We start from the raw sequence: 27,300 nt of genomic DNA on the forward strand, positions 1-27,300 counted from the left end.
CCTGCAGTTTGGCCTCGTCCTTGTACCACTCGATATCAGGAGGAGGGTCGCTGTCAGCCAGACACTCCAAGGTCAGGTGTCCATTAACAGGCACTGTCAGTGTCCTCACATCACCGGAGCCAAGCAGTGTTGGTGGCACTGAAACACAACCGCAGATTATTTTTATAATCTTTATTTAGCACACAGATTAATTTATTTTCCTAAAGTGCTCCTTTTAAACAAAGAACAGCTTGGTAAAGACATGTGGCCATGTGGAAGAGATAAAGTCAGAGGGCAGATCAGATACAAAAATCATGTGTTTGCACTAAAAAAAACTATGTGCTTAACCTTCCACACAGAGCGAAACATTCAAAGAGGAGGATGTGCAATAAAAATGTGTGTTTTGCCTCACCAGATTCACTCAGAGTTTTATGAGTCAGAGAGCTGGGTATTTCATTAAACAACACTAATGTGGGAATTTTACTTGGGAGCATTAATCTCACAGCTTCACAGATCTTAAAAGCATTCTGAGTAATTATATCTGAAGCAGAATAGTCAGTCTAGCATGAACAGAGTAAATGGTGAAGTGAAACAAGATCTTGAGCAGTGTATCATGAATCAGAGGTCTGTGTTATCAATCAAAGCACATGAAAATGCCTTTGCACTGCATAGACGTCATATTGCGTGCATAACAGCACACCCAATATAAATGCTGTGCAGGTCTGTTTTTGCTTTTGTAAAAAAACAGATTTTTTTTGCTGCTCGATGTACAAAGAGCTGTATTCATGGAGTCACAGGTGGAAGGAGATGAGGAAGTTAAGAGAGAAGGGGGACGTGATGTGTTTCTTTCATGTTGAGAAGTACGCAAGAACAGCTTGTGTCACCTTGGACTCGGACCCAGTGGTTTTTTCCATCCTCTCCAGCTAGGCTGCTGGCCAAGCAGGTGTACAGACCTGCATCCTCGACCTTTGGAGAGAGAGCATTAATCAGCAGGAGTGGCTCTTGCATAACAGTTCTGTATTTACCTGAAATGCTGCTGGTGAAAAGTCAGACTTCCAGTTTAACCATATAGAGAGAAAGACTACACTACAAATATCAACAATCGGCTAAGATGTATGAAAAACATGGATGCAGTAAAGTGCTTTTTTTGTAACTGAAACTTTTGAGCAACTTGCATTCTCCTCAGTCAGTTTCTTTTAATTCTCATTCTGTACAGTGCATGTGCTTCCTCTGTCTGTAATTCACCTGAACTTTGCTGATCCTGACAAACTGACCATCCTGCTGAACAATCTCAGTTCCCTCCAAGGGGCGGCCATCCTTGAGCCAGCTGACAGTGGGAGGTGGGACTCCCACAGCGGAGCACTGCAGCTCTAGAGGACTGTTTATTGCTATGGTCAGCTCCTCTGGAGGGCTGGAGCTGGATATCTTTGGAGGCTCTGAAATAGAAAGCAGAATGTTATGGTTTAGTGTTTCACTGAGCTTCTGCTGTGGCTTAAATTAAATATACACATTGTCTTTGTACTACCAAGCACGGTGAGGTTGAAGCTCTTTGTGCTGCTTCCTGCCTGGTTACTGGCCACGCAGCTGTAGAGGCCGGCATCTGTAGGAGCCACATCAGGCAGCTGCAGTCGTGTTTCCTGCCCATCCAGCAGCAGGTTGCGATGAAGAGACAGCGGCTGGCCGTCTTTCATCCACGTCAGTGTGGGAGGGGGAACGCCGCGCGCTTCACAGGTTAACGTCACCAAAGACCCCTGGACTACTGTCACCGGCTCCACTGGTTCAACATGATCCACACCAGGAGGCACTGCACACCATGAACACATACACACCTGTGTGATATCCTCAGATTCAAATGCTACCTATAATCTCTAAAGAAGCAGGTGGTATGTTGTGATTGTACCTTGGACTTGGACTTCATAGCTGAGCTCAGCTAGGCCAGCTTGACTGCGAGCCACGCATGTGTAAACACCAGAATCAGACAGCTGCACAGGAGAAATCCTTTTTCAAAAAGAAAGAGAGCATTTGTAATTACCTCACCTATAAACATGGAACCTCTTTACAAAATAAGCTGTAATTATATAAACTGACCTCAGCACAGAGTCACCAGAGAGGAGCCGTGTGCGGGGAGAGAGGAGCAGTGGACGGCCGTTCTTCATCCAGCTGATCTGAGGTGGAGGGTTTCCTGCTGCCTGACACTCCAGTGTGACAACGCTGTCCTGTGTGACCTGCACTTCTCTGGGGACGGTGGTCTCACCAGAGATAGATGGTGGAACTGTGAAAAAGCAGATCAAGTGTAAATACATCAGTCAGAACTCTAATACAGACAAACAAATGAAATGTTCAAACGTACCGAGCACAAAGAGGGTGTAGATTTTGCTCTCCTGGCCAACTGGACTGACAGCCAGACAGGTGTACGTCCCAGAATGCTCTGGACTCAGCCTCAGTAATGTCAGCGTGCTGCCATCAGGGGTTACTCTGTCGGGTTACAAATACATTTAATACTTTCACATCCATAAATCAGCATCTATTTTTTGTCCAGCCTTCCTCTGGATCTCAGTATGATTTTCTCATCATCATTATCATCATCCTACGATTTTCTCACAGTCACACACTGATGCACACAAAATCATTTATTTTCGCTGGCTGATGCAGCTGTAATGACCATTTAAGCTGGTGAACAGCTGGAACACAGCTGCTCTTGCTGTTCTTCATGATTAAATTGGGCAAGAGATCCCAAACCATTTCTCTGTCTACACCTCCCTCAATCATGTGCATTACCTTCTATGATGATGATTAATACTGTAATCTTACAAACCTTGAGGGAACAATGTTGATTGATTCTTACATTGTGTTTAAAACAAACTGGGCTGCTTTCAGTATCCAAAGGTGCTGAAGGAAGTTATCTCTGAAATTATCATTGTTAGGATTATTTCATACAATATTAACTGTGAATGTCTTACGCGATGTGACGGGTGTCCGATGCCTCTAAAGTCACTCCGTCTTTCAGCCAGCTGAGGCGAGGCGTGGGGATTCCATTTGCTCTGCACTCCAGGGTCAGCTCCTCTCCCATGGGTGCACTCACTTCAGATGGGTGGTCAGAGTCCAGGATGGTGGGTGATACTGAGTACAGCAAAGATCACTCTATAACTCGTCTGAAAATCATTCTACTGATAGATGATAGATAACTAAACACCTCCTTACCCTGCACTGTGAGTGTGTAGTCTTTCTGTGTCTGCCCCTCGTTGTTCTTGGCCACACAGGTGTACCGTCCAGCATGAGACAGACTGAGAGGCCCCAGCTCCAACCTATTACCTCGAACGGACCACTGCCACTGCAGACTGCTCTCTGGACAGCGAACACATCCACTTACTCCAGCTGTCACACATGACGAGTCCATGCTTTTCCAATTTCCCCTGTCACTGCTTTCCACTTACCAATAGGGGTTCCATCTTTGAGCCAAGTGATGCTGGGAACGGGTACCCCTGTGGCCTCACACAGCAGGGACACATGAGAGCCCAGGGTGTAGTTTAGGAACTCCTGAAGAGGCCCATCCAGAACAGGTGGAACTGTAGGAACGTATTTGTATGATTATTTAAAGAATACTGACCATTTTGTGGTTAAGATAGCTGTCTGTAATGTTAATTTGCAAACACTGCAGAGGTATTTTTTCCTTTACCATGGACTGCCAACCTGAATGTCCTGTCCACCTGTCCTGCCACATTGGACACTTTGCAGGTGTAGGTGCCACCATCTGTCATCTGGGAACCAAAAAGAAAAGTGTGGTGAACCACACTGCAAAAACTCAACATCTTACCAAGTCTACTTGTCTTATTTTTAGTCAAAATGTCTCATCCCACTTGATTTAAGATAAATTCATTTAACAAGTGACATTTCAGCAAGATGGAGGGACTTGTTTTAAGACAATGCATCTTAAATATCTTGTTAAGTCAAACATGCATAAAATTTTCTTGTTTTAAATTGAATTTTACAAGAAAACTCAAAATAACCCTCGTGTCGTCCTGCGGGTCAAATTGACCCGTTTTAAAGTTTGAACATGTGGGGGAAAAAATATTTTCATAGTGAAACTTCTGATGTTCACATTTTCAACATTTTTGGGAAATTTTAAAACATTTTCGGTGGAAAAAAGAAATGTTAACAATGTTTCTTTAAGAACATTCACATAAAAATCAACGTGAATTGATTTTGGCTGATTTTTTTGTGAATGTTCTTAAAGAAAATATCAGAAGTTTTACTGATGTATATGTAATCACTTAAGATATTTTTGAGATTTTTTTTGGAAGATTTTTAATTCTTGGCAAATTTGGGGGATTTTTTTTTTTTTAAATAAAACTTTTAAGGGAAACTTTTAAGAAATTATTGGAATTTTCTTCCTGAAGGTTTTGCAAATTTTCAGAAATTTGGGGATTTTTTTTGCAGATTTTTTGAATTTTTTTTCAGACAAGGAAACAATATTTTTTAGTGCCCGTAAATGAGGACAACAGGAGGGTTAATACATCTCAAATGAGGAGGATACATGAAAGCGAAAATCTATTTTTGAGTGAAAAACTGCTTTTTTTTAAGCATATATAGCTTATTTTAAGACATCAAGACTTGACAATCCTGGTAAAAGATAGCTGAAAATAAGTTGTCCCAGCTAATTTTGAGATCTCAAGATTCAAGAAATCTTACCAAGCCATTTTTCACTTGTTGTATTAGCAGATTTTTTCCACTTATTTCATGGTAAAAGTTCCTTGAAGTAAGTTTTTTTTTCCTTGGTTTGAGAGGGGCATTTTTTTCAGTGCAGATTGCATTTTTAGCACAGAAATAGGTATTTCTTCCTGCTAATCATCTTAGAATAGTTCTAAAAAACACCCAGTCAAAGAAGAGGCTGCGTCTTGTCACATATTCTGTATGTATATGTATATTTTAGACATTTATTATTTTAGCTTTCAAACACTGGAAACACTGTTGAAAGCTACTTACAGCCCAGGATTTTTTGTAATGTTTTGTTTGCTGCCATAACCATGGATGACGTAAAACCATTTTTCCTGACCTGAACCCCTATAATCTCCAGCTGGTGACGATCCATCTTCATGCCGTTCCCTGCAGTCAGTTGAAGCCCGTTCTTGTACCACGTGACCTCAGGCTCAGGAACACCGTGGGCTTCACATCGTAAAGTGACCGAGGATCCGACCTGAGGGGTCACCGGGTCGGACTCAGCCTCATGCCGGGGCTTCAGGGTGGGCAGGACTGATGGTTTCCACATACACAGAGGACAGTTTAATTCATTTAGAATTGGGATGATTCACTCCTGAACTGTCCTCAGTCACAGCTGGTTTGAAGTAAACATTTTTTTTTTTTGCAGAGACAATGTTTTGAGATTTGATCATCTGTATATATAGCTGAATTGTACAGATGGGTCACCATGTGTTTGCTCACCATAAACACTGAGCAGAATACTCTTCTGATCCTGCCCTGCCGAGTTGGTGGCTGTACACACATATTGTCCTGCGTCTTCTAGTCTCGCCCGGGGCAACTGGAGCATCTGGCCGCCTGTAATATATGGATCAAAGACAGATGTGAAATGTGATATCAGCGCCAGAATTAGATTCCAGCAAAGGAAATGCCCCTGATTTAACAATTATCTGGGTATTACAGGTGGCCGAGGGCTGACCTGGCAGAATATGAATGCCGGTGCTGAAGTGGAGGACCTGTCCGTCTCTGGTCCAGGTGATCTCTGGAGGCGGGTACGCTTGGACATCACACAGCAATGAGACCATGTGGCCCTCAATCACACTAACCTCCTCCTCCTTAGAGCCAGTTATTCTTGGAGGCACTGAAAGATGAAAACAGAGCGTGGACAAGACATGAGTCATAAAAGAACATTACAAAAATAGTGTTATTATTATAATAAAAACCCCAAACATGTGAGATTCAGTCGGCACTGGAAGTGGTAAAGCCTTTGGGCTACCTTGCACCGTCAGACTGAAGAGCTTCTCAACTGTCCCGACCTTGTTCTCAGCTACACACACATATCCAGCCATGTCCGAAACCTGGACACTGAGGAGCTGAAAATTAGGACACAATTGTTATTCCTTAGCACTAAATGTCCCAGTGGGATGTGTTTACAGTCTACAAGCCAGCAATGACTAACCTGGAGCTGTGTTCCATCATCACTGATGTGGTGCTGGGAGTCTGAGTGCACCGGCTGCCCATCTCTCAGCCAGGAGACGACTGGAGCTGGATATCCAGTCACTTCACAGTGTAGGACCACAGTGCTGTTGACCACTGCTCCCATTTCCTCCATAAACTCCTGTGTTGCTCCAATGATAACAGGAGGAACTAAAGAAGGGGCAATCATTCAAATTAATTTCCAAATTTATCCAATTTAAAAACAGCTAAATTAAATACATGTATAAATTCCTTGAAATTAATAAAGTATATCTATCTATCTATCTATCTGCTTACCTAGGATCTCCAGTTCAAAGTGCATGCGGTCTTCCCCTGCTTCATTAACAGCTTGGCATGTATACTTTCCTGCATCTTCCTTCTGCACTCGTGCAATTTGTAGCACCTGTCCACCTGAAAGGACACACGTACAATAACAGATTTATCCATAAATATGAAGTCCTACTCGCACACAACCACCAGCAGAAGGACCTTTCTCTGACCTGGAAGCAGCAGCACTCCATCAGCAGAGGTGAGTTTTTGCCCATCCTTATACCAGCTGAGCTTGGGCGGGGGAATGGCATTACTCTCACAGGACAGGCTGATTGGATGGCCTAAGACAACCTCCCGCTTCTCCACCATGTCCTCATTGTTCTCGTCATCCTCGTGTCCCAAACCCCAGGCTGCTTCCCTGTTAGTCACACGCTGGAAGATTGGAGGGACTGGCAAAAACAACAGCACATTTGAGCTGAGTCACTTTCTGTTAACTCAAAAAGACAAAGGCAAAAATATGAATTCTATCACGTTACAAGAGTCGGACATCAAGTCTGGTCCAGCTGTGGTGCACAGAATGAACTAAACACACCTTGGATAGTGACATGAAAGTCTCTCTTATCCTCCCCTGCGGAGTTGGTGACCACACAGGTGTATTGCCCCTCATGGGACAACATGGCATTCTCTATGTGGAGGAAATGTCCGCTCTCCTGAATGCCAGCATGGACGTTTCCAGTCAGCAACTAAACACAAAGAAAATACACCAGATGATACAGTACAGCCTCTGAAATATTGCTCTCAGCTCTCTGTTGAATAAAGAATGCGGCTAATAAAAAAAACATTTCTCAAATTCTACTGCATCGATTTTGATCCTCGAATACCACAAGGTTGGCAATGTTACAGAAATGCTCCTATAAGCTTGATGGAGGAGTCCTCCGAGATATACCTGTCTCTGTTTAAAGATTTGTGTGGTTGTATCAGTGGCGGGTTTAAAAAACTAAATGTACAACTGAGCCAACAAAAGATTATTATGTGAAATAAAATCATCTTACATCACTCAAGTTAACCTACTTTCTGCTGCTCTACACACATACAGTGCAGCAAAAATTAGGCTGTGCGTCAAACTACTGTGAGTCAAGAAAAAAAGCCGCATTTTATGACTTTGTGTTTAATCACTGGATTCTTCTTCTATGTCGTTGCTATAATTAACTTGCCTACTTATCGTACAAACTCTGGAGAGGTGGTTCGAGCACAACATCCTCTTCAGGTTGTTGTAGTTCATACTGGCTGCCAGTAGAGGCCGATAAAGGTCAGAACTTGTCCCATTAAAATCACCTTGGAAGTTTGCTGTTTTAAGAGATGAGCAGCTTTTAAGGACAACACACCAACCTGTCCGTCTTTGAACCAATTAACTTTTGGCTCAGGGAAACCTTTGGCCAGGCAGGACAGAGTCAAGCTCCCATTGATCCGTAGTTTCTCTTCCTGGCCACCGAAGGTTAAGGATGCAGAGTCCCCTTCTATATGTGGAGGGACTGATGAGAAGCAGAAAAAAAACATTTAAAAACTCTGTCTTATATGCTTTAACTTGTGAGTGGTGGAGACTACACTTACCCAGAACACTGAGAGAGTATTGCTTGGTGGCGGTGCCGGCTGGATTTGTGGCCCTGCAGGTGTAGAGGCCACTGCTGTCTCCCTGCGCTGAGCCCAGGCGCAAAGCCTGCCCACCGCGGGTGTATGTCAGCTGGGGAGTGGACACGATGGGCTGGTTGTCCTTTAGCCAAGTTATAGTGGGTGTAGGTGAGCCCTCAACATCACAGGGGAGGACTGAGGGGAAACCCAGAACCACCGACACCTCTGTGGTCTCACTCGGTCCCTTAATAACAGGGGGTGCTGGAGAGAGACAGACAGTATATTACTGTTTAACAACCAGGGAGATTTATAGCACAAAATGAAAAGTTCCACTGGGGATTGATCTGTTTTGTGCAGGACACCCTTTAAAAGAGAAATGCACTGTGCAGTACACTAAGATATTACAGCACATGCTCCTTATAAAGATTGTTCGGTATATGCTTCAAGACCAGACAGTGTGCTCTAAGTCAAATCATCTTGCAGTAGAGGTCAGACATATACAGTACTGTTCAAAGGCAATTTTATGGTTTTCATGAAAACTCACACTTTCATTCATGTGCTAACATAACTGCACAAGGATTTTCTAATCATCAATGAGCCTTTCAACACCACTAGCTAACACAATGTAGCATTAGAACACAGGAGTGATGGTTGCTGGAAATGTTCCTCTGTACCCCTATGGAGATATTCCATTAAAAATCAGCTGTTTCCAGCTAGAATAGTCATTTACCTCTAACAATGTCTAGACTGTATTTCTGATTAAATTAATGTTATATTCGGTAAAAAAAAAGTTTTCTTTCAAATATAAGGACATTTCTAAGTAACCTCAACCTTTTGAACGGTAGTGTACACAAATTAAATATGCTGTGCTACTGCAGCACTTTAGGAAAGAAAATCAACTTAATATCCGACACCATTTATAAGATGTTTTTCCTTCTCTTTTCATGACTAAAATAAACTATTCAGGCCATTGTGGTTGGAAGTGTACAGTATGTGTCTTCCAAGGACAAAAGTAGAGACCTTGCACTGTGAGTCTGAACTGGCGCATCTGAGTTCCTGCGTTGTTACTGGCCAGACACTGGTACAGGCCCTGGTCCCTCAGTCTGACTGACTTCACCTTCAGCACCTGGCCATCTTCCAGAAACTCCACATGAGGGTCTCCGTCACGGGACAGAACCCTGAAGAGAGGAAGGAATGGATGATCGAATCAATACAGTGTGTACTGCATCCTGTGTGCACCGCTGAATGTCACATCAATAAGCTGTGAAGAGATAAGAGATTCTCACTCTCCGTCTCGGCTCCATTCCACTCGGGGCGCTGGTCGACCGCTAACCCGACACTGAAACTCCACCTCCTGGCCCAGAACCACAGTTAACTCCTGCAGTCGGGATGCACCTGAGATCACTGGTGGAGCTGGTAAAAACATGAAATGTACATGAAATTATTTGAAATACAAGTCATAATAAAAGGTTATCTAATTATGATGACTGAGGTGCATGAGTCCATTGATGGCAAGAAAAATCTGCCTTTTAATTGTGTTTTCCTTTAGTCTTCCTAAATTAGTTAAATAACAGCATGAAAGCAGCTTTATGAGCTCACCTTGCACCACTATGTTATATTGTCTCCGGGCTTCTCCAGCTGAGTTTTGAGCCGTGCAAGCAAACTGTCCCGAATGTTCAGGCTGAACTCTGTAGATTCTGAGCAGCCTATTCCCATTCTGCAGATACACCCCAGGGCTGTCCACCTGGACACACAGAAATTAGCTCAGTGCATCTTTAACTGTTGTTGAGATATTAGCCACTTGGTGGCATTGTGCAGCTAGAGATCAACCAGATACTGTGTACAGCATTAACATGCAGTCTGGCTTTTACATTTTATGTAAATGGGAGTTCAGGATGACACACTCACATGATGACCATCTTTAGTCCAGGTGATTGTTGGAGACGGGATCCCAAATGCATCACAGCCCAGAGTGAGAGGCTGCTTCAAGGTGACAGTGAGGTTTAGTGGCTGGCCGTCATCTTGGATTTCTGGGGGAACTAAAACAGAAAGAAAGCATTTTGTGCCATCATTATGCATGATATATGTGTTTACCGGAATACTATAAAGCTATAACTAAATTCTTACCATTTACTTTCAGCCTTGTCTTTCTCTCCACAGAGCCTGCCTCATTGGTTGCCACACACTTGAAGTCCCCACTGTGGCTGGCAGACGCTGTGCTAATTACAAGAGCTCCGTCCCTCGCTACAGAAAACTCTGATTGTTCGGGGTGTATCTCCAGGCCATTCTTGAACCAGCGAATCTTGGGACGAGGAGAACCTGCAGGAGGAGAGAGACAAGAAAGGGATTGTGAGTGAGTATAAAATGAGTTTTATTGATCACCCCTGACAGAAAGAAAAGTTACCTCCATCTCTCTGCTTCTCTACAGGAGAACTTAATGGGCAAGCAGCCCAGACTAGAAAAAGCCAGCTCTACATTTATCTGTTGGACAGCGGGACAGCAGGGGAGACTATGCCAAAATGATTAGAGTCCTTGTAGTCTGCAAGCTTAAGATTTCAAGGTCAGTCTCATAAAAAAGCAAAATACAGTATACCGAAGTAATGTAATATTTAAAATACAGTCGTCAAGATTTATCACCAAATGCTGAAAGGAGAGTCTTGAGCAGTAAGAATATGAGTGGTTGTAGGAGCAGTTCAAAGGCAATGGTGTGCTCAGTCAGGAGCCTGAAACAGATGTGTTCTGAGGATTACTGGGTGGAAACGAGCTGGAAATGGTCAACAGGAGAAAGGTGGAATGGGGAAGAGGTGACGGTGTTTGTACCCATTACAACCTATTCCCAGGACAAGGACAGACCAGTGAGCCACAATGAGAAAGAAGCGCAGTGGAAGGATCCAAATGTCAGAGCTCTGTCTATTTACAGAGGTGTTGCATGTGAAAACACCACGGACGAGGTAGGGAATCAAAGGCAGCGCTCTTCTCTGCTCAGAAAATACGTACCACGGGAGATGCAGCAGAACCAAAGGTGATGTTATCATCTGTTGCCCCCGAACACGTGTTTACAGTTAAGGAGCTCTGAAGCAAATTCATTATCTCATTGCTGGGAGGAAATGCATACAGATGTTCTGTTTTAGATGTTAACAGATCTCATTAGCAGACTTTAAATGTATTTGCTGGGGCCAGCCAAGTCAGGGATTATCCCTTCCATGTGTTTCTCATATAATTACCTCTATCAAATGCAATGTGCTTGTTGGTGAATTAATAATATCCTTCTGGCAGAAACCATGTTTTATCTCCCTCAAAGAAATGGATCTCAAGAGAACAATAAGGGGATCCTTGTTTCCGGATGATGGCTGCTTCTCTTGGGTGTCAAGAGCATCAAGCCTTTCTGTATGAGCCCTCTGAGACCTGGCACTGCCTGCCTGCTGGTAATACTTGGGTGGAAGGAGGGCTAGTGTGGCTTCATCTTCTTCTTCCTGTGCTTCACGGTGCACCTCAGACAATCTCTGTCCTTTATCTGCCAGCAGCCTGTAATTAGGATTCCTCTCCCAGCAGGCCCCGACTCAGAGGAAAGCAGATGTGGCTCACTGAGGCAGCAGGCAGACTGATGTTCCAGCTGTTGCTCTACATTAGACACAGTCCTCACCTTCTCTCACCGAGCTGGTTACCATGGCACAGCTCCACACAAACAATACCTGTTTGCCGGGCAGTCTGAGAGTAAGTATCCATCAGCGCATCCGCAGACACACACCAACACTCTGTATTTTGATAAAGCAGCCACTTCTCCACATCCCTGCAGAATTCTGCCTCGTTCAGACAGAGATGTTGGACTATATAGACAACACTGTATCTCTGGGTGCTGCAGTGAAAAGACCCTGTACCTTTTAAGATTGCAAGGACTTTTCTCTCCCTTTTGGACAACTGGAAGTCTGTGGTGACAGTGAAACTTTGCTTTTATAATATAGAAAAACACATTTATGTCACAGACACAAGCCTAAAAGACGACACATTCATTTTAGGCTCTGAAAACTTTAGTCACAACCTGAAAATTAAACCTTTTCCATCACTCCAAAGTTGACTCAGCTGTGAATCATTTTGTACCTTCGGCAGGGCAAGGGATGGTGACTTTGTTGTTCGCTACTTTCTCCATGATGGCATCTCCAGGTTCTGCAAAGGACGGTCTGTCTGTGAGGACAGGAAAACATCTTAAGTGCCAGTTCAAAGCGCAGCAGCAACTAATAAATCAAAGCTGTAATGAGAATTAGTCTGGGTTTTTAAGGTTTCAGTGTGTGAAAATAAGTAAGCAAGAAGAAGACTTCAGGGAATAACTGCTGTGGGTATAAGACAGGTAGTCTCTGCTCATCAGAGGTCCCTGATTGCCAAAGAGTACCTACATCAACCTCATTCACATCTATGCTGACCTCTTATAGTCTCACTGACATTAAGATCCTTTTTGTCAGGATAGATTAAAAAATAAGCAAACAGTCTGAACACAACAACACTGCATCTTCAGCCAGCCGAACAACAACTAGGTGGAAAATAGAATTAACAAACGTAATTACAGGACTCATAAAAACATCAGAGGCAAAGCTTTAAATTTATTCTAGGAGAATGAAAAAAAATTTCAACTCAAGTGGAGTTTTTGGTTCATTTCATTTAAAAGGTGCATACCAGTTCTGCCAAAGTTCATACGCACACACTGTGTCTTGTTCACATTTAAAACAAGGACTTGATTCAGTAGGAATACTGGAAAAACATCAAGAACAGACTGAAGAGGACTAGGAGTCTGAAATGGAGAGGAACAAGCTTCTTAGAGATACAAATGGGATATTGAAGTGCTCAGCAGGAAGTATATATTTATTTATGTATAATGTCAACAGTAAGAGACTGAGATTAGGTCCCTGTGGTGCCCCGTTTCTGATGGCAAGAAGGTTTGATTTAGCACAACTGACCATAATATTCTCTCTTCAGAAGTGCTTGTCAGTAGGAGTTGGGAATCATACAGTAACTCATACTTTTATGACACTTTGATGCATTACCCACAATAATGATTGTATTGTGATACAGCAATTCTTCAAAACTCTGTGTAACTGCAAAAAAAATACCCCTAAGAAGGCCAAAAGCAGGACTATGTATTCATTTACTATGATGTGCTGTCATTAGTAGTGTCATTATTCAGTTTTATGTGCCACTTCAATTCATTCTCTCTCTGGTTTACACACCATTTTGTTCCAGTGACTTTGTTCATTTTCCCTGAAGGTTAGTTAACTTCAGCTCACTTTAACCTCATTCATCTGATAAGTCCCAACACAAGCAGTCATTTGTCGGAATCAGTTTAGACGCCTGCATATTTTAGTAAAAATAGATATTTGGTGACAGTGTATTGATTATATCACAGCAGACTGTGTTTCCATAGATAGCTGTACCAATTATTTGTCCCTCCCCTCCTTTCAGATTGTCAAAAAGCTTCAGAAGTGCACACTACCCACATATGTTCAAAATCCAACCATTTCTGTAACTTTCTAAAGCAGACAACCTGACAAACTTGACATGGCAATTTTCCAGCTTTGTGGAAGTAAGAATATAACCAGGGTTTGAACTTCTCACTCTAGCTTTATTTCTCACTCTCAAAGCTATTTTTGTCACTTCTAATGTGAACTTCCAAATACAACACCTCTTCCTGGGGAGACTGTGAGAATGCGCATCTTTATCCCTATTTAGAAACTAAATCAAGCCTCTCTTTAACACTGACAGGTTTTGATTCTGCCTTCACATGTGGTTCTCAGGAACAGCTATTAACACGTTCAGGTATGGATGTGGTTGACTGTCATCAGGGCATCTGGAGCTACTAAACCTTATGGGATCACACCTCTGGAGAATAAAACAGTGACACTAGCAGCGTATACAGATGTTTATGTGGCCAGTGTTAGAAAATTGGTATTTCAGCAAGCGTGATTTGTCATGTGTTGTAAACTGCAGAGTTTTGTTCATTTCTTCTTTTCAAAGAGAACCAACTGTGTCTGAAGAACTGAACCAAAATATTCACCAAGAATCTCCAGCTTGATCTCCAGCCTCTCCTGTCCAGCACTGTTCGTGGCCACACACTGGTAGGTGCCCTGGTCAGCGAGGCTGACCTGCCCGATCCTCAGTGGCGTAACGTTCTTGACTCCAACAGGAAGTCCGTTGTGAAACCAGCTGACCTCAGGCCTCGGCTCTCCCTGGACCACACAAGGCAGAGTCACTGTTTGGCCAATCAGGGCTTTCAGGAGGGAGGGTGCTGGCTGAATCCTGGGCTTGGCTGAGAACAAAAACAAATATCCTAAATACAGTGCAGTACAGTTCAGCTACACGCCTATTTCTATACATGCGTCATGTATTTTACATGTACCATAAGTGAGGTATTCACGTGGAATACATTAACTTGACAACATTTCGAGAACACAAGCTTTAAAGTTTCTAAGATGTTCAACTTCTTGATGAAGTCCTGCTGAGGTACCTTGAATGTGCAAATTGTAGCTTAGGGACACGTTGCCTGCTGGGTTTTCTGCAGTGCAGGTGTAGAGTTTACTATCAATCAGGCGTGCATCAGTGATCTTCAGAGAGCCTGAAGGCAAAACAGTGAACCTGGGGAGTGGTTAGGGGTCAAGGGCAAAGAGATGGAGAAAGCACAGTACTTTATGAGTCACTAAAGATCTACAGCCACTGCGCTTTTAGACAGTTCCTTTCATGAAGTGGTATGTCACCTGTGGTCTCTATTTACATTGTGTAGCATTCAAACACACAGCGTGTGCAGTCAGGTTCAGGCTTTGTTTACCAAAACATATTAAAGGTACACAGTGAAAATGGCTTTAAGTGCAGATCAGATTTAATATAAGGAGATTCACACCCAAATTGGAAGAAATGTTTTGAGTTTAATCCGCTTTATCAAGTGGCCAAAAGGTAATTGAACAATTAACTCAAAAGCTGTTAGACAAACAGGTGCAGAGCATTCCCCTGTTATTTCCTCATCACTTAAGCAGGTAAATGTGGCATTTGCATTTGGAAGCTGTTGCTGTGACCCTACAACGTGCAGTAAGAGAAGCTCTGAGTGAAAGTGAAACAGGCCATCCCCAGGCTGCAAAAACACAACTAATCCACTACAGACAGCAGGAACATTAGGAGTGGCCAAAACAACAGTTTGGTACATTCTAATGAAAAAAAACATTGGTGAGTTCAGAAATGTAAAAGAAAAGGTCTGGACATCCACTGAAGGCCACACTCATTTGTATGATAAAGAAAACCCCTGAAGAACATCCAACCAAGAACCCTCTCCAGGTGGTGACATATCATTATCCAAGTCTACCATAATGAGAGGAGTTCACAAGGACAAACACAGAGGGTTCACCACAAGGGCCAAACCACTTTCAAACAAACAGAAAGGACAAATTAGACAAAAAATCTAAAAAAATAAAAAAAATCCAGACCAGTTTTGAAATAGCATTCCTTAAACAGATGAAAATAAGATCAACCTGTCCTAGAATGATGGCAAGAAAACGCACCAAGAAGGCTTTGGAATGCTCATGATCCAAAGCACACAACATCATTTGTAAAATAGTGGAGGCTATGTGACACCAAGGGTCACTGGTGTTTATTGATGATGTGGCAGAAGGCTGAGGAAGTCAGATGATTACTGGTGAGTACAGAGGTACACCGTCTGCTCGGATTCAGCCCAATGCAGTAAAGTTGATTGAACAGCGCCTCACAGTACAGATGGATAGTGATCCAAAACAAACTGCAAAAGCAAATCAGGATTTTTTTAAGGAATAGAAACAGAATGCTCTGCAATGGTTGAATCAGTCACCTGATCTCCACTCAGCTGAGCAGACATTTCATTCGCTGAAGACAAAACTGAAGGCAGAAAGACCTACGAACAAGGGTTTACAAACGCAACACTAAGGGTGAAAATAACTACTTGGTGATATTAATGGGTTCCACACTTTGGGCAACCATTGCCTGCAAAGGATTCTTGATAACGTTCTAAAAAATGAACACTTAATTTATAACTGAGAGCTTAAAGACAGGGGATAATAGTGGTATATCATTGTTTTAGCTCAGTCTTTCAAATTGAAGCTGAAAATTTACACTTCTATTGCTTCTCAGAAGTTTTATTTCAAATTTAGTGTGAAAATTGTGTCACTGTCAAATATTTCTGACCTGGTATGAACACATAAAGTGAAAAAATATCAATAAAGGATGCCTGATGTTCTGCTACTCATAGTATTGGGCATCCAATTCTGTACACTGTTGCTAATGTGTTTTCAGATCAGCACCAGTAGTTGAGAGTCTGAAGACAAATTTCGAGATGCAAAAGCCTGGGACATTGTGCTGTGATGTCTTTTTATATTTTATTGTCTCCACTTGAAATGTGATTTGTTGAGGTCTGAATACAGAACAAGCAGGAGAGAATGTGAGAGGAATACATTAGTTGAATTATATTGTCAAGCGGTTGGTTTTGTCTGTGTAATTGCATTGTTTTGTTGCTCTGAAGAAAAGTGGATCTGTGAGGGCTGACAGCTATGAGCAAGAAAGCACTAAGTGGAGTCTGGACCTCTGCCAGGGCCCAGTAATCTCCCCGGTGACTTGTTACTTTCACAATTACAATTGTCTGGGTTAATTACAGCGTAAAAGGGAGAACAAAGTTTGACCCGATGATATCACTGTGGGAGAGGTCAGAAGTTCAGAAAGATCGATGCTTGTCATCCTGTTGGGAACCACAGTGCGTGCAGCAACTAGTGTGCGTTTAATATTAAGGGACGGAAATACGGATAATTTGAAAATCAAAAGGGTTGGTTTGATGGTGGGGCTGAATGTAAAGTCATGCGGGTCAACATAATCAATGTCTGGTTCTTCTGAGAGCAACTATATGGAAACAAAGTTTCTGCCAAATGATTTGTTATAGAAGTTTGTTGCAGACAGATGGTGGTGATCAAATACACTAACCTCTACTTCAAAAACACACTTTGTAGCAAAAACAACAGCAGCAGTTAAATGTAGGTTAAAGTAGTTAAATGTAGGACAGCAACTTTAAAGGAGTGTGCAGTAACCTAAACTGCACCAGACGCTATCCAGCTGTATAAGAACATAATATACAGAAATGTAAACACACCTCTGTGATTTATCTTAGATAAGTGTGTCTGCTAAGCAACTGAATTCTAACAATAACATGTTCATGTAAGTGGAAACGAGCTGGGAGCACAAAGAGCTCTCTATTTCAGCTGCGCATATGGTGTAATGTCACTCCTCCACCTCCTCCAGCAGGAGAGGCAGCAACATCCAACATTAGAACAGAATCTGTGCCCCTGCAGTGGTCAATCTGTGCTCAGACTGCAGCAGAGCTGCACGGCAGCCCTACGGTAAAGACTGAACACAAACACACAAGGCATAAGCCACCCCTCTCGCTCATCCATCACTCCCCACATTGGTGTCAAGTCATCTGTGTACACAGTCTGGCTCAAAGACTAACTGGGACAAATTGGCCTCATCAGGATTAGGTCTAGAATGAACAAATCCACTGACCCAGTGCTGAATATCTCTCCTGCCTTTTCACTGCTGCTAGGCTGAATGGATATGGAAGAAATCTTACCGCCCACTGATTTAAGTTGTTTCAACAATCACCACTCCCCCGGTCATTTCCTTTGACCCACAGATTGTGGCTGGAGAGAATGAATCTCCCGTTACACAGGTCGCCTGTTTCCACAGGTCCTGCATATGCAAAGCATGGTCTGATGTGGGGGTTGTTCACAGAGATGTGTTATTCTCATCAGACAGGACTAGTAAAGAGTCAGCAAGTTGTTTTACTGCTGCAGCACTCCAGGGAATCTGAACATCAGGCAGACAGGGCCAGTATCTCTTCCTCTGTCAGTTCGTTTTCCTCCCCTCGTCCTGGCACTCCCCCCACTCCACCCCCACTGTTTCCTTCTTCCTGGCCCCACACAAGTCATACTGTATCTGAGTCACCACAGCTTTTCAGCCCCCTCTGTCATTCCTCTTTCTACCCTAAACCTTTCGATCTGGTGTCTGGCTCGGAAAGTCTATCTGTCATCTGTCCAGTCTGTGCCTCCAGTCAGCCAGCTTGTCTGCACCCAGACTGACCACACATGAAAGCCAGGCATCGGGAACCGTATGGGACCAGATGTTCCTCTTCACTTTAGCCAAACTAGTGAAGCCCGCACACAGCCTCCTCCGGCAGACTGCTACTGCCTCTGCCCTTCAAAAGGCATCGCCAAATGAATGCCCAGCATTAGCAACAGCTTTGAATGGCAGCCAGCTTCAGCCAGAGTCCCTTGTAAGAGCTGAGTCAGATGTTTGCGAAGTCAGAAGTGAGGTATGGTGAGAACTTTTGTCACTCGATGATTAACTAACTTCACAGCAAGCTTGCCAGAGTGAGGTAAGACTTCCACTTACCCCGCTGTGACGGGGGGGATGGGATACCCGTTTCTGCTCCATGTGACCAGAGGAGAAGGACTTCCCTGGGCCTCACATGGCAGAACAACCTCTGCTCCCACCTCTGCAGCCATCTTTACTGTGTTGTCATGGCCACTCACACCCATTATCTTTGGCAGAGCTTTTGGAAAAAGGGGGGAAAATTAGTAAGAAACCTGCCCTGCATCTCTAAATAGGACATTGTTTGATTGTGAATATCATCTTCAGACGGAGCTCAGACGGTGTTACATCAAACACCGCTGCGCTTGGGTGACTGTTGTCAAACATTTATTCGCCTTACTGTTGACACTGAGCTGGATCTCTCGGCTGGCGTAGCCCACAGGACTGGTGGCAGTGCAGATGTAGATGCCTGCATCGTCAGCAGTGGGGTGGGGGATGTGGAGGTATCCGTCGGAGGCAGACTGAAGGGAGGGGCGGTCCCTGGGCAGAGGCTGCCTCCCCTGGAAGAATGGCAGTGGCATAAGACCAGACAGAATATACTGTAAAAGCCATCCACACGGCTTAGTTGAAGGTTTACAACCCAACCTTTGATGTCTAATGTAATTACAGACCACCCCCTTGAATTTCTCTCTGTTCACAATATGCACGCACAAGAATGCAGCCCGCTCCACTTGTACTTGCTTTGAACACAAAATTGCTTTTACAGATTCACTTTTATCTGACATGAAAATAAATTTACTTGACTCTAGAGTACCACTTTGCAAATGTTGGGGGAAAAGCAAGGAAGACAGATTTGGCTCACTTCAGCAATATGTAAGAAACAATCAGCATGCTGACCCCACTCAGTAATGCAGACTATGTACTGCTGTTTACTCTGGCATGTTTTTGTCTTGTTATTTCTGCGCAGAAAAGCGCAAATCACTGCTTTTAATGACTGCAGTTGCTAAATCCATTGCTTCTACAAATTACAATTTAAGGTATCAACTGCTTGGATTTACGTTGGATTTCATTGGTTGATCATTTGACACATGCAGTGATAACATCTGATGATAAAATCCATGTTTTGGGTGAATAGAGCATGTTAGCTGACAGCTGGTTCATGGTGGACGTACACAATCTTTAAGTATTCTTCCTTGTGATACGATGAAGCGCTGTGCTGGAAGTTGATGAAGGGCACGTTTTAAATAGATTTCCAACATGCAATAAAGTGCTTAGTGATTTCTCACAGCGAAGCGCCAATATGGTAAAGTTGCCATGGTTACATCCTCCCTGGTCAGGTTAATCAAGCCTTGATTGCAGCGGAAATTATTGTTGGTGGTGGTGTTTTGAAGCAAATCAAAGAAAAGGTCAGAGGAAAGCAGTTTGAATATGCTAATGGCAAAATAAGTAAAATAATTTTACTCGTAAATTTAATCAAAGGGAAGGTAAGGTGATTTTAAGTGCTACGGAGGTTTGTGTAAAATAAAATGTGAAGTGAAAACCTATTCAATAATGGATACTTCTTAGGGATGTGACTGATGTTAGGGAAATAAAAACTTAAAGAATGCATTATTACCAGAAGATGTCTTCATCATCACTATTAAAACAATAACCTACTGATGACCGTAGTGGTTTAAAGTTACTCCATGACCACCTGATACTGATCTCTGCTTTTGTTTGACTGTAACCAGCTTGATCTAGCTATGATTTCAACAACTATCTCCACAGTATTAATGATGATTAATCTAAAGCTAAATAGATGCCAAATGTGACCCTCGCTAGATAATGCTGTGGGAATTAGACCTAGCTAATTAGTCATGCTCGAGTTTATGGGATGCAGCCAAAGTGATCATTAAGGAGAGCAGCTTTGCGTTGTGTGTGTGTGTGACATCCTACCTTGGACCAGACAACATCTGGCTTTGGAACTCCGCTGGCCTCACATGACAGTGTGATGGCTACGCCCTCGTTGGCTACGTAGTGGTACGGACCCGCGTTGATCTCTGGGGGCACTGTGGGAGAAGTGGGTCATAAAACACAGCTGTCTGGCTGACCGTGAAGAAACGGGCCCCACAGCATTATCACTGGCCTTAGCCAGCCAGCTGTATCAGCGTTTGAGGCATTTCTTCATTACAAACTGATGATGAACCGTAATCTGGCCTGTCTGTCATTACGTGCCCATGAACAAAATGACCCCGCTCATCAAAGCGTGCAGTAAATGAACCCTCTCACTATGATGACAGCAGGTGGTCACCTCATTGACATGTCTTTGTTTTCCAGGCTTAGTCAGCACATTGCTGGCTGTAGTCTGAGGTCCGATCCTGCCAGTGTCTTGAGCACTGAGGAACTGTATTCAACTACTTGAAGAGATTCTATGACATTTTGGGAAATAGGCTTATATGCTCTCTTGCTGTGATTAGAAGATTGACATCAGTGTTATTACAGTAAGCTAGATGTGAAGTTGGAGCCAGGAGATGATTGGAAGACTGGAAGCTTAAAGAAATGGCTTGTCTGGCTTATTGTAGTGAATGTGGTGCATTGTGATGGCTGTGCACACAGATCGGGGTGTATCAGAAGTTCAAGTGACTGAACTCTGAATTGAAACTGCATCCACAATTTGTGATTTATCACAGGGTTATCTACTACAATTATTTGCTCAGCCATTGACTTCCTGATGTATCTGCAATTTACCTTTGGAGTGAGCCAAGCTATTTGATCCCTGCTGTTTCCAATCATCATTCTGAGCTACTTAATTGTCTCCTGGCTCTAGCTTCACAGTTAATATGAGTGTTGATTTTCTCATGTAACTCTTGGCAAGAAATAAGTCTTCTGACTATTCCTTTGCTCTCCTACCGTGGACCTCCAGGCTGACTGTGATGTTCGTGGAGCCTGCTACATTCACTGCAGTGCAGACATACGTCCCGCTGTCTTCTGGGACGGTTCTTTCAATGTACAAACTGCCATCGCTCCTCAAGAACATCCTCCCACTCAGCTGAAGCTGTGCAAATAAGAAATATTCACAGTCACAGTCACATAGGAATACATGCACAATTGATATGAGAGACGTGTTTTCGTGGAATATTTGTGAGGCTTACAGGTTTTCCATTTTGGGACCAGTGTCTTTCTGGGAGAGGTATTCCATCCAAGAGCATGCAAGGAATACTGAGAGACTGACCGACGCCAGTGGTGATGATTGGGGCAGGTTGGGCCAAAAGAGGGGGCTCTGCAGGAAAACAATGTGTGAAGACAAATATGAAACAAGAACAGAAAAATGTTAAGGTATTTCATTTGGATTTGGAGTTTTTGCTATTGTAGAATACACATATTGGATCCCAAAAAGAGCCGAGACAAGCCTACCCAGTCCAGTGACACTAACTGTGGCCTCAGTTTTGATGGTTCCAAACTGGTTCTTGGCCTCACAGATGTATATTCCTTCATCATCTAGCCAGATACCTAGAATCATTAGAAACACATCACCCTCTGGACATATTAGACAAACAGCATTTCTAGGAATCGTCTCTGCGAAGAAAGAAAACAGTTTATCGAGAAAAATAAGTCCATGCTAATAACAGATAAGACCTCTGCTCAATAACAAGTGGTATTATTGGTCTCACTGTGCTGTAATTAGGAGCTAAAAATAGAAAACAATGGGATTAATGGGTTTGGCTCAGCTGCCAGGAGGCTGACACACACGTCCCCCGTAGGAAATTCCCTGGAGATCACATGTTGGAACATCGGCGTATAATTCAATTCTTACATTCAGATAGTCAGGCCGGTGTGAAAATGAGTGATGACAGGAAGCATTGAAGTAAACAAAGTGAGGAGCAGGATGGTGAGAGATGGTGGAGTTTGTGTGCTGCACAGTATGGACAGAGACACTTAGCAAAACAACAGCAGGTACAAAATAAAGCCGTGTGCAGCAGACTGAACTAATTAGGTCATACGGCAGCCGCAAATGGAAACAGTGACAGAAGCAGCTCATGCAAATATGTCAGTTCCTCTCCACTATTATGTTACATGCTATAAACATTTAGTCTCAGGAGGACAAAGGACAACAGTGAATGGTAAAGATTAGTCATATTGCAGACTGAAACATCTCCAGAGTTCAAAACTTGCAAAAATCCCCCTCTGTCCTGATGTGGAGGCTCACAAAAAGAGGCACCTACTCTTGCAGAATGAATCAGAGCATTACAGTGATGTGGTGCATTTTCAGTCAGTTCACAGTGCAGAAGTAGTGCTTGAGAGGTATCTGTAACTGTAACTTTACCATTTGTAATGACATCCTGTTGCTCCCCTCTCTTAAGAAAATGTTAGCTAAATTTGATACGAAAGGCTGCACCTCATCTATATATACTCGCTTAGAAAATTTGAGTCACGCCAGTCAGTGAAAAGAAGCCGTGAAGCTGTATTAGGCGACGCTGCAGCCCAAAGCCCTCTGCTGTGATACTGTGTCAGGGACGACTCACTCTGGATTAGAAGGTGTCCGTTCTCCAGCTGCATTGTTCTGCTGTGGCTGTCTGTCCTTGGAAGAATCTGTCTGCCGTCCTGTCTGCGCCAGCTCACTGCAGGCGGCGGGGAACCTCGGGCGACGCACGGCAGGGTGATGTTCTCTCCTACGTTGGCGGTCACGTCAGCCGGCGCCTCGGAGAACAATGGGCCCGCTGTGGAAGGACGAGGGGTACAAGATGTATTTTCTTTTGAGTAAATCCAAGAGAAAAGTTTTTGTTTTGTGGAACTCTGAAGTGCGGTCTCACCTCCAACCTCCAGGCTGACGGTGCCAGCTGAGGTTCCTGCTGAGCTGCTCGCCACGCAGCTGTACTGACCAGCATCAATCTCCTGCACCCCTCGGATGTGCAGGGTGCCACGGTGGACATCCTGCTCAACAAAAGGAGCAGAGCCCACCTCAAGCTCACCTGGAAACACAACAAAATAACCATGTAGATCTCTAACACAGACAGCTCATTTATTTTTAACCCTCGTGTCGTCCTGCGGGTCAAAATTGACCCGTCTAAAGTTTGAAAATGTGGAAAAAATATATACATTTTCACAGTGAAACTTCTGATGTCCACATTTTCAACATTTTTGGGAAATCTTTAAACATTTTTTTGGTGGAAACAAAGAAATGTTAAAAGTGTTTCTTTAAAAACATTCACAAAAAAAATCAACCATAATCCAGCAAATTTCGCTGGATTTTGGTTGATTTTTTTTGTGAATGTTCTTAAAGAAAATATTAGAAGTTTTACTGATATATATATATATATATATATATATATATATATGTAATCACTTTTTTAGAAGATTTTTATCCATTTTTTGAAAATATTTACAAGAATTTTCTTGCCAAATTTGGGGGATTTTTTAAACAAAACTTTTAAATAAAGTTTTTAAGGAATTATTTGAATTTTCTTCCTGAAGGTTTTGCAAATTTTCAGAAATTTGGGGAATTTTTTTGATTTTTTCCAGACAAGGAAACAATATTTTTTGGTGCCCGTAAATGAAGACGACAGGAGGGTTAATATACCCACTGTATTTGGCCTTAGCTTACCCTTGAACCAGTGGACGAGGGGAGAAGGAATGCCTGTGGCTTCACACTGCAGCGTTGCATCTCCACCGACAGATACAATCACGACCTGCTGTACCACTGTTACTCTTGGCATCTCTGAAGGAAAAAAAACAGCACGATGCGGTTTGAATTAGAAGGGATTTTCATTTTATCGCCAAACTATATGTAGAAATAACAGAAATGGAAGGTTGGCTCAAAGCAGCAAAAGCTACAGAAGAACCTGAGGCTGAGCTGAAAGCATAAAATGATCCATCTCACAAAACTCTCAGTGCTTTGACAGATCAATGTTGTTAAAAATGACATTCACAGGCAAAAGTGTGTATACTATCAGCGCGCCCCAGGAAGAAGCTGCCACAGTTCATCAGCGTTAAGGTTTCTGTCAAGCACTAACTGACAGCCATGACTGAAACTTAAGGCCTACAACTGTCAGCACTCACAAAACAAGACAAGAAATATTATATTATGTGAGAAAAAAAGCAGTTTGTGGTTACACTTGCTTCTGTACTACTCAAACCTGGACTGAATCAAAGGAAATGCGCCTGATCAACAGTCAACAACTCAGATGAAAAAATGGATTGTGTCAAAACCACGAATGAGACTCCAAATGGAAAAAGGGTAATTCCAACACCAACATGTGTGACTTACCTGCATATGTGAGTGATACAGACTGAGAGGCAGTTCCAGCCTCATTGGTGGCCTGACAAATGTAGTTCCCAGCATCCTCTGGTATCGCCCCTCTAATAGTCAGAGCTCCATACTGGTTTAGATTCAATCTGTAACACATGTTTGACAGGATTCATATTTGTTGACACTTTATGATTACAACTGCAGATGTAAAATCGAAATGCATCTCTAAATCTGCCTGCTGTTGTTGGGTATCATGAGAGACATATTTCTCTGAATGTGTACTTTATGTAGACATATAAAAAACTTGTGGATTGGAAAAAAAGGACTTTATATCAATAGATGTAAATTTCCAAAGCAATGCAAACAAGATGTGGCATTCAAGCATGTAGTTGAAGTGGAATGTAATGACTGTCTCAGTCCTCTGTGCCGGAGGTGCTGAGTGGGCTGGGAGTTCTCTTACCTCGGCCGATTAGTTAGGAGCATGTTTCCATGGCTCCAGAAGAGTTTGGGAGGAGGGGAGCCGGACGCCGAGCAGACCAGGCGGATCTCATCCCCGCGGGAGAAAGCCTGGGTTGGAGGGTGAACTACCACAGAAGGAGCCTCTGGAATTGGAGTCACACGTGCAAAAAAGCTGACGATGAGTCAGGGCCATGATGTCATTTATAACTTCCCAATCACAAGTTTAACGGCAGTAAATTCAGTGCTGTGGGCTACAATGTAATTACCAAGCACTCCATGTCTGATAACACGACTGGGGAATCTTAGTGAAGACAGATCTCACGTTTATTTGGCTGTTTTCGCAGTTCATTGCAAACATCTGTGTGCACGTTCGCAATCGAAGCCGCACTTTTTAACATGCATCAGTTTTAGCTGATGAGAAATCTTTCTGTGGAGAAGTGGCTCAATCTGACTGTGAGGAAGTTAAGTCAATAATGGAAACCAGATGACGGGGGCCTGAGAGGAGCCGTGAGGCCCCATCGTGTTAAATGTTTAAGCAGATGACCTGCAGGGTGTCTTCCTACCATACCTGGAACCAGAAGCCACACTTTGATTCTGCTGTCTCCGTGGGCGTTGGTGGCCACACAGTGGTACTCTCCAGCATCCTGAGTCCGCACTGTGCTGATCTGCAGGGACGAGTTGGGCAGCAGCTTCACCCTCCCTGCGCGAGCCCTGATGGTCCGACCAGCTCGATGCCAGGTCAAGTTGTGGCGCATGGAGCCTTCCACCTGGCAGGACAGCACGGCCACGCCTCCCACCGAGGAAGTCACATTTACTGCAGGCTTCAAGACTGGAGGAGGTTCTGTTTTAGTGGAAACACAAGCAAAACATCAAACCGGTGTTATCAGCGGTGAACAAACTGCAGATTAGTTTACTTTGTAAAACAAATGTTTATGCTGGCATGGTTTGTATCTGATTTATGTTTTAGACATGAAGTACAGATAAAAAAAATGCCCGGAGATTATTCAAAAGCTTTGCTATGACTACAACACATGCATGCAAAACAGCTGGGGAGGTGTGTGTGTGTGCTTGTTGTGTGTGTGTGAGACATACCTCTAACAGTTAGCTGTGTTAAGGCCCGTCCCTGTCCTGCACTGCTCTGTGCTACACACTCATACAGACCTTCATCCTCGGCTGAAGCCTTTGAGATCTCCCAAGATGCTATGGCAGAATTCCTGACACAAAGACACATTTGGTTCATCGGCTGGAGTTTGAAAAATCCCACTTTACATCACATTCAATTAGTATCTCTGGCACACACTCGCTGAGAATAGTTTACACCAAAAGTCAGCTTCACTTCATGAACATAATTCAAAGCAGGGCATCAACACCAAGAAAGAATAGGTGCTTTGTTGATTTTTCAAGATGACACAATCGAATATGTAATGTTCACAAAATAGACTATGTATACCCCTTTCCTAACAGATGAGCCAATAAAATGCGGGAGTCAGGCAGCACTAATGCTTTACAGACGAGCCCATCTGTAAGAGCAGTGAGTGACTTAATTAGCCTTTTCAAAGCAGGTGAAGCTGCAGCATCTGTAGGAATCTGAAGGAAAGTCAGCTAAATGTAACAGAGTGCTGAGCAGACGGAGGAAAGACTCACTGAAAGAGCTTCTCCTCTCCCAGTGTGATCCCACTTCTGGTGAATTTTAGCCTATAAGGAACGTCACTCTGCACTGAACAAGCAATCACAGTTGGCTGCATATAAAAGCCCTTCACCACATCAGGCATGCTCACGGCCGGGGGATCTACACCAGGGAGGAAACAAAGGTTAAAGGTTACCAGAGAGATGGATGGGGCGTGAGAGACACAGTAGACTGGCTTTAGTGAGATATGTCTAAAGGAAGGTGAGGGGGTGTTCTTGCCTGGAACGATGTTGGTGAAGGAGACACTGGACAGCCTCTGAAAGCGGTAGCCCTCCTCGTCTTTGCCTGTTACTTTGATGAAGAAGCTTTGGGGAGGGGTTCGGAACTCCGGGAGACTCCATAGCCCTTGTTGTCCAAAGTCTGAAGGCAAAGGTACGGGGATCGTACGCAAAGAGCGGCCTGAGCCTGATACGAGCTCCACATGGCTCAGATGACCCGGGGGCTTCAGGCCTGTGCATTTTAGCAAAACATGGGATGGAAGTCCTGGAAGACCAAAGAAAGATTGTAATGAAGTCAACTT

The 27,300-nt window shown here is 43.4% G+C and overlaps 1 protein-coding gene across 1 annotated transcript in view; it reads right to left on the minus strand.

Annotated features, from left to right (window-relative positions):
• hmcn2 (hemicentin 2) overlaps positions 1 to 27,300 on the minus strand; it is a 54,455-nt gene that overhangs the window by 16,724 nt on the left and 10,431 nt on the right. The window contains 44 exon segments of the mRNA XM_022217986.2: positions 2 to 138; positions 864 to 945; positions 1,225 to 1,415; positions 1,505 to 1,783; positions 1,880 to 1,977; positions 2,068 to 2,251; positions 2,330 to 2,454; positions 2,940 to 3,099; positions 3,181 to 3,324; positions 3,414 to 3,545; positions 3,656 to 3,737; positions 5,033 to 5,229; positions 5,419 to 5,532; positions 5,654 to 5,815; positions 5,951 to 6,047; positions 6,134 to 6,321; positions 6,448 to 6,561; positions 6,651 to 6,869; positions 7,013 to 7,163; positions 7,810 to 7,952; positions 8,032 to 8,310; positions 9,070 to 9,227; positions 9,336 to 9,462; positions 9,649 to 9,793; positions 9,958 to 10,088; positions 10,177 to 10,368; positions 12,148 to 12,231; positions 14,093 to 14,344; positions 14,543 to 14,670; positions 18,490 to 18,649; positions 18,809 to 18,968; positions 20,344 to 20,456; positions 21,298 to 21,442; positions 21,540 to 21,667; positions 21,802 to 21,897; positions 22,911 to 23,105; positions 23,199 to 23,357; positions 23,990 to 24,103; positions 24,653 to 24,780; positions 25,095 to 25,236; positions 25,662 to 25,934; positions 26,186 to 26,307; positions 26,738 to 26,882; positions 27,000 to 27,263. Of these exon segments, the coding sequence (XP_022073678.2) occupies positions 2 to 138; positions 864 to 945; positions 1,225 to 1,415; positions 1,505 to 1,783; positions 1,880 to 1,977; positions 2,068 to 2,251; positions 2,330 to 2,454; positions 2,940 to 3,099; positions 3,181 to 3,324; positions 3,414 to 3,545; positions 3,656 to 3,737; positions 5,033 to 5,229; positions 5,419 to 5,532; positions 5,654 to 5,815; positions 5,951 to 6,047; positions 6,134 to 6,321; positions 6,448 to 6,561; positions 6,651 to 6,869; positions 7,013 to 7,163; positions 7,810 to 7,952; positions 8,032 to 8,310; positions 9,070 to 9,227; positions 9,336 to 9,462; positions 9,649 to 9,793; positions 9,958 to 10,088; positions 10,177 to 10,368; positions 12,148 to 12,231; positions 14,093 to 14,344; positions 14,543 to 14,670; positions 18,490 to 18,649; positions 18,809 to 18,968; positions 20,344 to 20,456; positions 21,298 to 21,442; positions 21,540 to 21,667; positions 21,802 to 21,897; positions 22,911 to 23,105; positions 23,199 to 23,357; positions 23,990 to 24,103; positions 24,653 to 24,780; positions 25,095 to 25,236; positions 25,662 to 25,934; positions 26,186 to 26,307; positions 26,738 to 26,882; positions 27,000 to 27,263 (6,839 nt within the window).

This window comes from Acanthochromis polyacanthus, chromosome 7, assembly GCF_021347895.1.
Source record: "Acanthochromis polyacanthus isolate Apoly-LR-REF ecotype Palm Island chromosome 7, KAUST_Apoly_ChrSc, whole genome shotgun sequence".
Classification (NCBI taxonomy): domain Eukaryota; kingdom Metazoa; phylum Chordata; class Actinopteri; family Pomacentridae; genus Acanthochromis; species Acanthochromis polyacanthus.